A 14,787-nucleotide genomic window follows, 5' to 3' on the forward strand; every position below is an offset into this window, starting at 1 on the left:
CACTGATGTATCTACCCCAGCGCTTAACACTAGTGCCAGGCACATAGCGAGCACTTAATAAATACCCCCCCCCCCAAAAAAGCTCAAGACAGCCCCTATTTACAAGACTGTAATCAAGGTGTTGTCCTATATTTCCAAGAGTGAAAAAACTCATGTGGCTTTTGTAGTCTTCCATCTTTTCCCACAATACATTATCGATTGCCCAGTCTTACCTGCACATGGTCAGGAAGTGTTCCCTTCTCTCTCCCATCTTAAAGGTCAATCTAAGTGCTTTAGTGAGAGGGGCAGAAACTTTTCTGGGTGGTCTAGGAAGTCTCATGACACTTTTACCAGCCTTGTATTTTTCTCTCCAGTCAGCCTCTGCAGGATCTGGTCCTGGTCTTCAAAGATAGTAACTGTTAGGGAAAGAATCCCTGCCCTCTGCACTGTCTCCCTCGTGCTGAAACTCAAAAAGGGTTGAGTTTCCTGTCTGACACATCAGCACACACTTTTTTTCAACTTGCTTATTGCTAGGAGTGGAATGAATGAAATAGTCAATGCTCACCGAAACATAAAACGTAACCTGTCCTGGGGGAGCAGGCAAGTAATGGATTACGTAAAATGTTGGTTATTCTAATCAGGGATGGAGAGAAAATATTTTCAAGGCTTTCTGCCCCCAAAGAAGAGACCCTGGCTCTGAATTTCTGTGTGATCCTTCACTGTTTAAGGCCCGACTGAGGTGTGTTTTATTTTTAGTTGAATTTCTCTCCTGATTATATATGTTGGCCACAGGTGTTGCCGTTGACAGGTTGGAATTTTTCTGGGGGAGAACAAGGGCGGTGCCAGGGAACTGAGCCCTGGTTTTGTGCAATGCCCCGTACCCAGGGTGCCCCACGTCTCGTGGGAGGAGAATGGCCAGCCTGGGTGGGGAGGGACAAAGGGCAACTTCCAGGAGCCAGAACTGTGCCCATAAGTCACTGAGGTTAGATGGGGCCAGGCGGGGTTCTGGGTCAGGGGCGGCCGGGCCTGAGGCCTGCTGCGGGGTGGGCAGGGGGCCCACCGGACCGAAATTGGAGATGTGATCGCTCACCTTAGGCACCAATAAGTGGCTGCCCCTATTTACAAGACTGGCTTGAGCCTAGAGCTGGGGAGGTATCGGCCTATGGTGGGATGAGGGGCTGCCACGTACCTCAGAGATAGTGGGCCAAATTGGGCTCGGACATCCTCCATTTCATCACCCCGGGAACCAAGGGCAAGGAGCCTGGCCGGCTGTTGCTGTCTTCATTGCTCGCTGGGGATGGAGAGGCTGGGAAAGCTGTTGGAACCAGGCCTGGCCGTGTGCCCCCTGATCAGAATGAAATGTGCCCATTTTGATGTGCTTCACTGTGGGTCCCAAGCCCCAGGCAAGGAGGGTACTAATAATGATAATAGTTGTGATATTTGTAAAGCGCTCACCATACACCTGGCACTGTACTAGGTGCTGGGCTGGATACAAGCAAATCAGGTTGGACTGATTCTTAATGTGTCTTGAAAAGCAGGGTGGGTTTTTGTTGTTTTTTCGTTGTATTTATTAGGGTTAGGCACTGTACTAAGTGCTGGGGTAGATACAAGATTGGGCACAGTCCATATCCCACATGGGGCTCACAGACTCAATCTCCATTTTAAAGATGATTAACAGAGAGCTTGGAGAAGCGAAGTGACTTGCCCAAGGTGTAACAGCAGTCAAATGGCAGAGCTGGGATTGGAACCCAAGTCCTTCTGACTCCCAGGCCCGGGCTCTGTCCACTAGGCCACGCTGCTTTTCGGGAATAGGGTTCTGGGATCTCTCTGGTTCATCCTGGAGACGGCTGTACATTTCCCACAGGGGCAAGAATGAAGTTGGCAGAGGGATTTGAAAGGAAAAACCAAAAACTGTCTGTTTATAGATACCTCCCACCATCAGAGCTCGGGTTCTTGCTGGTGAAGCAGTTCTGGAATTTGAGTGGTGGCAGCTGTCTCCGCTGTCTCGCTGGGGTCTGATGGGGTAGGCCATCTTGGTCTCTTAGCCGAATATTCTGTTTGAAATGCTGGGCTGGCCCCAAGCGGGAGAGGATATTGAAGGAAATGACGACTCCGGCCTGCATCCCTGGGGGGAAAATCAGATAGATGGTGGTGGGGAGTTCTTTAAATAGGAGATGGCAGGAAGTGCTTCTGATCTGCCTTGTTTTTCTGCAGAGGGACTCTTCTTCCTGCAAGATGACAACTCCATCGGGGAAAAGACATTTCCCTGCTTTCAGTAATGCAGCACTGATGGGCGGGGGGCGGAGGGGGAGCGAGGAAGGAGATGAGATACCACGAGCAGCTTTCCAAGCCGAGAGAGGAACCCAACCTGCTAACTGCAGAGACTCGGAGCTGGGCTCCAGCCCAAGGTTTAGCGCAGACGGGCAGGCGGCTCCTTTCATATTTATTTCATGACCTGGGCCGCTTCATCAGGCTGAGGCGGGAGTGTCGGGTGCAGAGACGACAGCAGAGGCCCAGTTCTGCAGATCCCCTTGGCTCCCTGACAGCTTTTGCGTCGCTCCTAATGGTTCTGTTCTCTATCAATCTCAGTGCTTTGCAGCATGCAGTTGGTTCTAGAAAAAGTGTATCTCCTCCTGCTTTTATGGAGGTTGCCCAGGCATCTTTTTAAAAAAATAAATAAATAAAAACACCCAAATCTACCCGGTTGATGGCATAAGGGACCGGCTAGCTAATCGCCCCTTCCCAACTCCTCCCTACATCTGCTAAATCGTGGCCCTGGATGTTTTCTGAGATCCTGCCCCATTTAAGCTCTGGACAAGGTCTCCCAGTATCCGGTCTTCTCCTCCTCCGCTCCCCTGCGCGTAAAATGAGGGTCATGCTTTCTCCCTCTCCTCCTCCTGCTCTGATGGGGAACGGGGGAGGAAAGAGGCGTTCCCGCTTTTGCTTCAGTCTCTTTCCTGGCGGAGGGCTGTGGCTGAGGCCCCCCTTCAACCTCCTTTCTCCCTTCCCCCCTCCCCTAGGAATCCCATCTTCGCACACCCCAGCTGCAGCCGCTGCAATGCAGGGGGTGGGAGGGAGGGAAATATTTTTAATGGTCAGAGCAGCAGGCCCAGCGCCTCGCCGCAGCCTCCCGCCCTGGTGCTCTGAGGGCAGGGGCAATGCCATCTCGAACCCCCGACCCAGACCTTTTGGGGTGACTGAGGGCCAAGCGTCGGTTTCTGCCTTGCCCTTTTCCCAAAAAGGCCCCGGCCTGCTGATTTCTAAAGGGAGCGGATGCGTCTGGTCAGACTGAGAGGGGGTAAGAGTGGGCGAGGAATATATGAGCCTGTCATCGGGCAGGGATTGTCTCTATCTGTTGCCGAATTGGCCATTCCAAGTGCTTAGTCCAGTGCTCAGCACATAGTAAGCGCTCAATAAATACTCTTGAATAAATGAATGTCCTTTTATTATTGTATTGTACTTTCCCAAGAGCTTAGTGCGTAGCTCAGTGCCCTGCACACAGTAAGCGCTCAATAAATATGGGGCTACTGAGAGCTCACCTCCTCCAGGAGGCCTTCCCAGACCGAACCACCCCCCTTCCTCTGCTTCCCCCCCGTGCTCTTCCCCCTTCCCCTCAGCACTGTGCTCATTTGTATATTTTATTTATTATGTGAATGAGGTGTACATCCCCTTGATTCTATTTATCTTGATGATGATGTCTTGTTTTTGTTTTGTTCTCTTTCACTCTGCAGTCTTTCTCCCCCATTTAGACTGTGAGCCCGTCCTTGGACAGGGATGGTCTCTATCTGGTGCCCAATTGTACACTCCAAGCGCTTAGTCCAGTGCTCTGCACAGAGCAAGCGCTCAATAAATAATGAATGCGAGTCGAAGGAATGAATCCTGAGGTGGGGAATAAAGGGCGCTGACTGGAAGCACTTTGGGAGCAGGGAATATCTGTGATAGTCTGCTCTCCCAATCGTTTGGCACAGTGCTTCGCACAGAGTAGGCGCTCAATAAACGCGACTGAGGCCTTGGGCGTAGGCGCCTCGGTGCGTGAGGCCTCTGCGCTCCGGCCGCCTCCTCGTGCCCCGCCCGAGAGCCCGATGGAGGGACCCGAGCGCCTTCGGCTGTTTCCGAGCCCCTTCGACTGTTTCCGAGCGCCTTCGGCTCTTTCCGAGCGCTTTCGGTTGTTTCCGAGCGCCTTCGGCGGTTTCCGAGCGCCTTCGGTGGTCTCCGAGCGCCTTCGGTCCTTTCCGGAAGCCCTCGTCTCCGGCCCCAGAGGCGAGGCGGTCCAGGCCCCGCCCCCTTCCCTGGCTCCGCCCACCCCCGTGATTGCGCGCGCCGCCGGAGCGCGCCCGGCCGCCTATAAAGGCGCGGGGCGCGCGCGCCGCCCCCAGTGGCCGCCGCGGGAGCGCTCGACTCGGCTCGACTCGGCTCGACTCGGCTGGATTCGGCTGGACTCGGAGAGCATCCACCGCCCCCACCCAGAGCCGGTGAGAGGGGAGCCAGGCCAGCCCGGGGAAACGGAGGCAGGCAGCGGGGTGTGGTCCTGGGGCGGGGGCTCCTATTTACTGAGCGCTTACTCGGTGCAGAGCACTGGTCTAAGCGCTTAGGTGAGCGGGGGGGGCGCCTCCCCCTCGGTGCTCCGCCCCTGCAGAGCACGGGGGCAACGCTCAGGTCGCCCGGAGCAGCGGCTGCAGGAATGTCATTGATTGGCACGGGGGGAGGGGGCTGGGAGGAAGGGGACGGTCCCGTCGCCGGCGGCTGGTGATGCCTCCCCCTCCCCAGTTGCCCCCCCGTGCTTCCCCCTCCAGCCCCAGCCCCCCGGGCTAGTGCTCGCCCCGTGCAGAAGGCAGCTCGCCCTCCCATCCCAGCTGCAATGGCTGCCTCCTCCGAGCAGCCCCGCCCAACCCCGGCCCACATCGGGCGAAGCCCCTCGCCCCACGTCCGTGCAAGCTCCCTGCTCATCCTCCCCGCATTTGCAAACCCCTCGAAGCCGCCTGTGCAACCGTGGAAATAAAATCATTAGGGTCCCAACCCCTCTTTTCCATCTCCTTCTTCCCCCATTGAAGGTCAGGTCTCTCGGTCAGGGCTTTCCTGACTGCTGGCTGCCTTTCTCCCCATAAACATCCCCATAAGCTTCCACTTCAGTGGTTGGGCTTAAATAGCAGGCCATCGAGCAGATGTTTTCCCCTGCGAGGCCCAAATAGGACAGCCCTTTCTCCCCAGGTTGTTCAAAAGTCCGGCTAGTCCTATTTCTGGGCGTCGTGATGAGTGAGAACGGTTTAGGGTGGTCCAGGCATCCCTTTTGTCTGAAAATGGAGACCATGGACTTAGTTTACTATTTGCTCAATCAGTCTCCCTTCGGCCGATTAAAAGGTAAAAGTCGATCTGTCCTCGGCGAATGGTTTTTCATTTCTGCCGATCAAAAGGTAGCCTTTTGGAAACGGGTAGAAGTAGTGGGCCCTGGTCCAGGGAGGGTCTTTTGAGAAAACCAAAAGGCCAGAAGGAGGAGGAGGGGAGGATGAGAAGAAACCCAGCAACGATAGAGAAAATGGATCTGTCACCTCTCTCTGTAATGGATAGGGAGACGGTGCTCTTTGTTGTTGTTGTTCTATCCGCAGCAGCAAAGTGTCCGGAGATTTTACGGATCCGGCGGTTGGAAGACCTCAAATTCAGGCCCGATTTGAGGGAATCCATTGAGAGAGTTTGCAAGCGGTCAGTGATGGGTGGAAAAATTGGCCGTCAGATAGGATTATACTCACCGGTAGGCCAGAAGAACATATAGGCAAAAGGAAGCACAAAGGATTGCGTGTTTTGCTACGGCACAATGGCAGGGATGAGAAGAGTGGTGGAGGCATTGGGGTGCGAAAATTCAGAGGCGGTTTAATCTATTTCTTTACCGCCGTCCTTTGGAAAGGTCATATTGAGTGGGATCAGGAAAAAGGCTGTGCTGCAGTAGATTCCGCAGGGAGGGAAAGTAACAAAAATCTCTTTGTTTTGTAAGTGGGTCAATAATTAGCAGTGGGGCTCTCAAACCTTGTTAGTGGCTTTCCTGAGGCCTAGATAAAAGGCGGAAGGGCCCGGGTGCTTTGGTCAAGTATAAAACTATTCCCGTGGCTGAGGTATCGGTTTAATAATTAATCCTCAAATTACTGAGTCGTGCAGTGTTTTTGATCAATTCAGCAGAGGAACGATGGTTAGGGAGAAATTGGTGATTTGCTCTCCGAGGCAGCCCGAGCCATTTGACGCAGATTTAAGAAATGGGTTTTTTTTTTTCCCCTTCCTTGGAAAATTAGATTTTTTTTCTTTTTTTTTTGGTTCTCTGGGTCAGGCCTCCAAAGAACAGGGAGGGGCAGGCTGCCGCAGATGCTGGCTGGGAAGTGGAGCACCCTTTGCCGCCCGGCACGATCCAGCCATTTCTGAGCCAACATCGAGGCCAGTGGGCACTGGGCCTGCTCGCCTCCCCCCCCCCCCCTCCCTCAGTAATCAATCTCCTCTCGGCTATGCAAGGACTGCGCTAGGTATGCAGGGGCACATCAGCTGCAGCTAGCGGTGCAGGAGCCTGGAATGCAGCAGCCTGATGACAGATGCAAGCTGGAGAATCAATCCGTCGATCGTATTGATCCAATGCTTTCCCTGCCTAACTCTAGGCAGGGAACAGGTCTGCTAATTCTGCTGGGTCACGTTCTTCCAAACGTTTAGCACGGTGCTCTGTACATAGTGAGCGCTCAATAAATACCATTGATTGCAGGGCACCGTACTCGGCACTTGGGAGGGTACAATACCAGGGAATTAGCGGACAGAATGCAAAGAGCTTCATCCGGCCGTTGGAATGGGTAGGCCAGTGGAATGGAGCAGCTGGTCTTTGGCACAGCACCTCCCCTGTTTTTCATGAATTCCCGTCCCACCAGTGCTTGGTCGCAAATGGTCCTTTGGAAAAGGAAGGGTGGATTCACTTGCCACCGTGCCGTGGGTTGTTGGGTGGGGCTTTTTCTTTGGGCTTTTTCTTTGTTTTATGGTATTTAAGCACTTACTATGTGCCAAGCATTGGGGAAGGTACAAGACAATCAGGTTAGACACAGTCCATGGCCCATGTGGAGCGCACTGTCTTCATCCCCATTTTACGGATGAGGTAACTGAGGCACAGAGAAGTGAAGCGACTTGGCCAAGGTCACAAATCAGACAGGTGGCAGAGACGGGACTAGGACCCGTGTCCTTCGGACTCCCAGGCCCGTGCTCCGCCCACTAGGCCACACTACTTCTCGGCTGTTGTTGCCTTTTTTAGAAGAGCCCTGCCTATCAAAGCATCCTCTTCCCAAGCCTCACCCCTGTCATAACTTGTGATTCAAAACCGTGCCTATTTCCTGGCTTCAGTGAAATACTGCTCCTGTTAAATTGGAAAGACTCACCCCTTTCTCTACTTGCTTTGGATTACCATTTAACAGGAACAGCATTTCAATGAAGCTAAGAAATAGGCACAGTTCTGAACTCTGGAAGGTTAGAGTTCCTCTCCCTCAAGGTGCTTCATCCATTTGAGACTTCTGTCACTTAAAAAAAAAAAAAAGTCTTAATGAATTGACTCTGTCCACTTTTAACAATGTGGGGGGTTAACTGGTTTTCGAGGAGCAACGTGGCCCGTCGGTCACTCCCAGTGATGAGACGGTGAGAAGCGAAGGGGAGGAAAGAGAGGAGAGTTCCAAAGACCGAATGGACCTGTGATCTGGACCTGTGATAGGCATTTCCTCCTCCCTCCACCCCCACCCCCTTTTGACGTGTTGCTTCATTTGCCCTCAGCAGCCTGTGTTACTGTGATCTTCCCCCTCCCCGTTTAGACTCTGCATTCCTCCATCATGTTGTCATCGTTTCGTAAGCGCAGAGTCCAGGTATCTGGCACCCAGCATGCGGGAAATGTTGGTTTTTTTGGATTTGCCTGTCTTGTAGTGTTGTTGAAGTTGTGTGACCTAGAGAAGAGTGAGGGGGGAAAAGAAAGACCCTTCCCAAATGGTCTTTCTGATGAGCCAATTGGCTGGGTTTCCTTTTTGGGGGGAGGGAGGGTTGCAGGGGATCTTTTTGGTGGTGGGTGATCAGAGGATTCTCAAAAGCTCTTTCTCCCAAATTTCTGAATCCTCCTGTTTTTACCCTGCTCTCTCTGACGCATGAATAGATAATCATCCCATTGCTGGATTGCAGTTTGCATGTGGCGTTGGTTGATTCGGCCTTTTTCTTTTCCAATTCTCGCTTGGGAGTTGGGGAGGCAGGCAACAGGCTCTCTTAGCTATTTGGAAAAGAATCCGAATCAGATTTCTCTGGACAGTAATGGAGTTTGGATTTAAATTGCTGTATGTTGACTACTTGGGTTTGTTTCCTGTCCCCACCCACCTTATCTCTTGTTGCAGTGTCCCTAAGAATGAAAGAGATGACATATTTACAAAGCATTACAATGTGTCCAGAAAAGAGCCGTTTTATTTGTTACCTTTGAGACAGTCTGTTGAACTTTTCAAAATAGGAGTTTAGAATCCGAAGCCAGAATCTGGGAAAGAGGAATTAGAAATGCTCAAAGGTCCCCTGGTTGAAGGTGAAAAATTCAAAGCACACCCTTTAAAAATCATCCCTAGTATTGCTCTGTGAGACTTCTCTTAAAAGGGCCACAACATATAGCATTTTCCACTTCTGAATTACAGTAACATTTATGTTGTACGTTAAGTGCTCTCATCTCAGTATTACAAGTGAAAAGGTAAGTAGCAGTGAGGGAGTGATTGGGACAAGTCCAGAAGCGAGTTTCTCGAAAGATCACGTTCTTTCCGAACCTGACATTTCTGGGTTTTGATGCAATGCAGTCTGGATAATTGGCTTTCTCAAGAGCTTGTTTGCAGAGCCCTGTTCCTCTGCCTCCTTTGAAGCAAAAGCTAAAGAAATGGCCCGAGGAACCAAAGCGAAGGTCGAAACCCGCTCACCTGATAGCGAATGATACCGCTAACTAAGACCAGGCCGAGTATGTTGTAGGCAATCTCCCAGGAGTTTTGTTGATGTGAGAATTTCAGGTATACTGAGAGCCCGTGGCCAGTCAATCCTAAATGTGTCCACAGAATTCAGTTCTTTAACTGGTCATGGTGGAAATCTGGCAAGGAGGGGCGTTTGTTCTAAGCCCCGGAAAACCAGCTTGTCAGTTGCTGATGTCATAGGTCTGACTAAGCACTAAAAATCAACCTGTTAGACATTCACTGACCGCATTTGGCATCTGTCTGAGAATTTTGCAGAGGTTTTTGTGGAGCCAGCGGCCCCTTGGCCCACTTAACCGGTTCCGGAGTAATGGAGAGGGATGTGGCCAAGCGTTGTCAAAATCCCCCTCCCAGTAAGATTTCTTTGCTTTGGTGAGTGCATTAGGTATTTGAAGACCTTAATATTCCGACTAAGTGGGAGTGAGCCTCCAAAGGGCACCGAGGAGAAAAATCACTTTTCATCCTTCTGTTTGGAAGGCTGGAGTCAAATGGACTGCTTTGAAAGGCATTCAAAGTCCCAAATGGTTTTGTTTCCTGAAAAGGGTAGTTGTGATTCCCACCATCCCTGCACTTCTGGGCCCACCCCGCCCGACTCCCCTCCTTCCGCCCTCCTCTTGCCCCCCGGGACCCGAATGAAGGTGATATGCCACCTAGTCTTTGAAGCTCTTCGAGCCAGGGAGAACCCCCAGCCAGCAGCCCGATGCAGATATCAAGGTTGCGGGGTTCAAAAAGCTCAGACCCCGTGGCGGAAAACGTTTGCATCTGCAGCCTTCTTATTCCCATAACCTTTATTTCAATTCCCCTCCCTCTTAAAAATGCCAAGAGGCGCCCACCCAGACTGGGGAGACGTTACCCTATACAGTTCATCGAAAAGCCATTCTTTGATTCTGAGGGGACCGCGAATCGTCTGGAGCAGCTGTTTCTCTGGCACTCGACAGGAAGCCTCAGACACTGAGGCTGTTTTAACAGCCCCACATCCAGAAACCACCAGCATCCTTAGCGGAGAGCTGTGCTCGTGTTTCAGAAATTCTCCGGCTTGCCAGTATTTGGCTCCCAGCCAGACGTTTAGAACCTAGTTTAAAACCCCCAGACCGTCTTTATTCCCCCACTAACTCCTGAATATTGTTTTTTCCCCGAGAATGCTGACGGGCTCATAATTTTTTGTTATTCACCCTTTGGTGGCACCACTGAAATTCCTGTTTAACCCACCAAGATCAAACTGCTTTTCCTGGCTGAATGATGTTGCTGACATCATGACTGTTGCATTGCAGCATTTATAAATAGTCGGTCCCTATTGAATATTCCCCGTGCGTTGCTTAGCATTCACCCCTCTTCTGATTTGCCTGCAAAGGACTGATCTTGTGCCTACAATTAGTCGAAAGGGGAGTGAGCGTGAATCGTGACTGAATAAGCATGGATTTTTGGGCCCCCAGATCAGGCCTTAAACTCAACTTGCCTAGTTAAGATTTCCTTACAATCAGGGACTGTGAAATCAGAGTATGCCACTGTGCTAGAGATAAGCAGTTGTCTGCCTTTTTAGGCGTAGGAGCAGGCTGGAGAATGAATCTTTGCACCTGAAGGTTTTTTGCCAGTCACAGTAGCTAAGAGTCTTGAAACAGTTAGACACAGAATAAGTGGTATGGCTTTGCGTTCATTTTTTAGAGGGAGGTAGGTCGACAGATCAGCCTTTCATGAGGCTTTAAGAAGGAAATAACCCATTTGCTCCGAGAGCAGCCTGGAACTTTCTGTCTCCCAGTCTGACCTTATCAGCCTGCTGCATATTGCAAGGGGAGGGGCTGGTTTCTTGAACTACAGCGAGTCTCAGGCAGCTCGCAGTCACGGGAGGAATGCGATGTGAGTAGGCAGAGTCCAAGAACGTGGACAGTTATCTCCGGCTTGGTGCGGGGCAAGAGGTTGTAGCACCTCGGGACGACAATAGCCCTCGGCTATAGTTGTGTAGCTTTGGAACCCTCCAACCTCTGTATCCCTTCCCCCCACCAACACCCAGCCACCCAGTCCCCGGCCCACCCTTGTAGAGGAGGAGGATATGGACCCTAATCCCCACTCCTCCACGTGTCTGCAGTGTGACCTTGGGCAAGTCACTTCTCTGTGCTTCAGTGACCTCATCTGTAAAAGGGGTTGAATACTGAGAGCCCCATGTCGGACGTGGACTGCGTCCAACCTGATTAGGTTGTATCTACCCCAGCGCTTGGCACATACTGTGCGCTTAATAAATACGATCTAAAAAAAAAAAAGAGTTGAGCTCACCATGAGGCTGAAGTGGAGGCAGCCCCAGATTCCCTCAGCACTGCAAGAGCAAACTGAGTGCACACCACCTCCTTCCGCAGCATCTATGACTTTCACGCTGCCGGGCGCCTGCCGTTTGGGTCTTGGCAGAGCCCCGACCTGCCGCCGTCAGCTGACCCGCTGCGGGAAAGAACAGTCCATTATCGTCCGGCCGAAGCACTTGCTTCACAATTGACTCGCTCTACTCCACTGGGGCCACAAAGAGGGCCTTTTAGGTTGGCAATCCCAGCCGCGGGCCCGGCTGGCTCACCTCCCCGGATTGGTGGAAGGTCAAACCAGCGGTGACCTGGAATCAATCAATCGGTCGTATTTATCGAGCGCTTACCGTGAGCACTGTACTAAGTGCTCAGGAGAGTACAGTAGAACAAAGTTGATAGGCGTGTTCGCAATACAACGGAGTTGGTAGACGTGTTCCCTGCCCCCAAAGGGCTTACAGTCAATCAATTAGTGGTATTGATTGAGTGCTTCCTGTATGCAGGCCACTGTACTAAGCTTTTGGGAGAATGCAGTATAGCAGCATTGGCAGACACGTTCCCTGCCCACAGTGAACTTACTGTCTAGAGGGGAATTGCAGGGAAGATCCTCTTGAAGCCCTATGGTGGTTCGCGGAGGTTTCCGTGGCCACCGTAAGTGTACAGACCCCAGAGAGGGCTGGGTCTTAAGGAAGCTTAATCACCCGGCAATAATGATCCCTTGGACATAATATCCCCTTTCTGCCGGCGACCCAGAAGCGACACTGTTATTATTCACTTGCCCTCCTGGCGTTCCCATAAGGTAAAGAGGAGCAAGATGATCCCTCCCACCTTGTTCCCGAAGAGGAAGATGAAATCACCTCTTCTCCTTCGTGCACTTCAGTCACTGGAGCTGCTTCCACGGCTCCCTCTAGCCCTACCTCTCCAACATGGCCTAGTAGATAGAGCACGGGCCTTGGGATCAGAAGGACCTAGGTTCTAATCCCGGTTCCACCGCTTGTCTGTTCCGTGACCTTGGGCCAGTCACTTCACTTAACTTCTGTGCCTCAGTTACCTCATCTGTAAAATGGGGATTAACTGTGAGCCTCACGTGGGACGACCTGATTACCCTGTATCTACCCCAGCACTTAGAACAGTGCTCTGCACATAGTAAGCACTTAACAAATACCAACAGTATTATTACTTCACTTCACAGAGAAGTGCCTCAGTTGCCTCATCTGTAAAGTGGAAATTAAGACTGTGAACCCCTGTGGGATATGGAATGTGTCCAACCTTGTATCCACCTCAGAGCTCAGTACAGTGCCTGGCATGTAGTAAGCACTTAATAAATACCATAAAAAGGGGGTCGGCACAGGTGTACAGTGCGGAGACCTGTGATCTCTGTTTCTGGCTCTACCCCTGACTTTTCTCTGTGACCTTAGTTAGGTCACCTGACTATTCCTGTGCCCTATTTTGCTAATTTGTAGAGTGAGAATTAGCTTTGGTTTTTCCTTAGCCCCCTGCCAGCCCTTGGGGAAGGGCGGATAAATAAGATCCTGTCTGGAAAGTGAGCTGATCTCCCTAGAGAAAGGCAATTTAATAAATATAAGGTGGCGGTGTTGTAATCAACATATTCTCTCACTGCATCCTTGGGTCAATCTTCCAGAACATCATTTGCTCCCAGGTGGCAGTGGAAAAAGAATGTCAGTGTAAATGCATCCAAGGTATATACTCTGTCTACTCAGATGTACACATCGTCACAAGAACCCTCTCTTCTTTGTGGTTGTGAAACTATTTGAAGCCCTCCTTTCCCGACTATTATTAACTCGGCCACCGAGGTCCGTCAGGATGTTGGAGATAAGACCCTGTGCCTCCGTTTCTCCATGACACCTCTGGACCACTGAAAACCACAGCGAAAAGAGCAGCTGGTTTCCCAGAAAATGTTGCCCTCTGGTAGATCCAAGATTACCTTGGACTGAAGCGTCAAATGTGATTCAGCCTTGCTAATGAGATCGACGCTTGGCTGGGTTCCTCCATTCTGTGCTGCCTTTGCTGGCTTTGTCGTTTGAGTTATGAGTGTAGCGTGGAAAGCTACAGAGGAAACACCCAGTTTTACAACTTGGAAAACGAAAGCATGGAAAGCTGGTCTTCCCCAGCTTCAAAATTGCCGCAGTGCAGTTGGGAATCGGGGTTCAGCAGAGAAAGACACCCACACTCTCCTCCCCGAGGGCCTCTTCCAGGCCATGGGGGGAGTGGGAGAAGAAACCAGAGAGCAACCCCCCCCAAGCCCCATAAACTCTTCTCCCTCGAGAGTCTCTTCACATGGCCGGAACATGAACTGGATGTCCATTGGCCATATCTCCTCGTCATCCCTACCAGTGGAGGATTGTGGCAGGAAAATTTCTGCCTGGAGACACTGGGACTTGGAAACCAAGCTGGGAGAGGTGAAATGGAAATTTCTCATTAAAGGCAGCATCTCTTAGGTCATTTATTTCTGCATTCAGATCTGCTTTGGGTGGAAGGGCAGCTACCCTGGATGCCCACCCCACATACTCTGTGTTGGGGGCCCAGGGATCACCTGTCCTTGAAGAGGCTGCTTTGAAGAAGGCTGCAAAGAAAGTCCCGTGGCACCAGCACAGTGGCACACCGTCCTCCCTCATCTTCTGCTTCCCTTCCCTCCACCGTGGCTACCGTGCTGAGCTAAAAGGAGACTCGGGATTGTCATGAAAGGGTCCCGTTCCCACTTGTGTGTTAGTCAGTGGGAGAAGGCCCACTTTCTCCTGGACTTTCTCTGCCTTGGTTCCCCCGGAGCCTTCACCCGCCCCTTTCTCCATCTCTCTTTCCGTCCCCAACATTTTAATGGGTGAAGAGAAAGATGTCGATGTGATTGCTGGTTAGAGCCAACATTTTTTTTTTTTTAGGTATTAAACTCGTGCTACGTGCCGGGCACTGGACTAAACGTTGGCGTAATCAGTTTGGACACCGTCCTTGTCCCACATGGGGCTCTCAGTCTTAATCCCCATTTTACAGATGAGGGAACTGAGGCACAGAGAAGTGAAGTGACTTGCCCAAGGTGACACAGCAGACAGGTGGCAGAACTGGGATTGGCACCCAGATCCTTCTAACTCCCAGGCCCCTTGCTCTATCCACAAGGCCACGCTACTTCTCAGACATGCTCTGCATTTTAAGAGAGTCAATGTGCCTTCTTCCCCCCAAACCTCACTTGGCTCCAACAGCAGCAGTCGTCTGGAGAGTCGTCTGGAGAATGAAATGGCCCATTGCACTTTGGATCTTTGTGTACTTTCCGTTCCTTCCACTTCCAGCTCGTCAAACTGGAAGATCGGATCCCACCTCTGGGATTTACATTTGGATAGAACTTCCCAGTGACCTGGTTAAGAATAAATGCATATTTGGGGCCACTCAGAAAAACTTGATCCTGGGACTTGCTCCCTTTTTTCTCACCCCTCCCAGCCCCACAGCACTTATGTAAAGATCTGTCATTTATTTATTTAAAATCTGTTTGCCCCCCACCTCTAGACTGTAAGCTCATTGTGGGCAGGGAATGTGTT

At 51.3% G+C, this 14,787-nt stretch overlaps 1 protein-coding gene across 9 annotated transcripts in view; it reads left to right on the forward strand.

Moving 5' to 3' along the window:
• The first annotated feature begins 4,359 nt into the window (after window positions 1–4,359).
• The window catches only part of SPTAN1 (spectrin alpha, non-erythrocytic 1), a 71,423-nt gene continuing 60,995 nt past the window's right edge, over window positions 4,360–14,787 (forward strand). For 7 of the 9 annotated variants that reach the window (XM_039911761.1, XM_029062508.2, XM_029062513.2 and 4 more), the window contains exon 1: window positions 7,797–7,844. In XM_039911761.1, coding sequence (XP_039767695.1) covers window positions 7,812–7,844 — 33 coding nt within the window. In that variant the 5' untranslated portion in view covers window positions 7,797–7,811. Of the gene's footprint in view, window positions 4,452–7,796; window positions 7,845–14,787 lie in introns of those variants that run through there. The other 2 variants (XM_029062509.2, XM_029062512.2) reach the window with 2 other exon arrangements.

Source organism: Ornithorhynchus anatinus, chromosome 4, assembly GCF_004115215.2.
Source record: "Ornithorhynchus anatinus isolate Pmale09 chromosome 4, mOrnAna1.pri.v4, whole genome shotgun sequence".
Lineage (NCBI taxonomy): Eukaryota > Metazoa > Chordata > Mammalia > Monotremata > Ornithorhynchidae > Ornithorhynchus > Ornithorhynchus anatinus.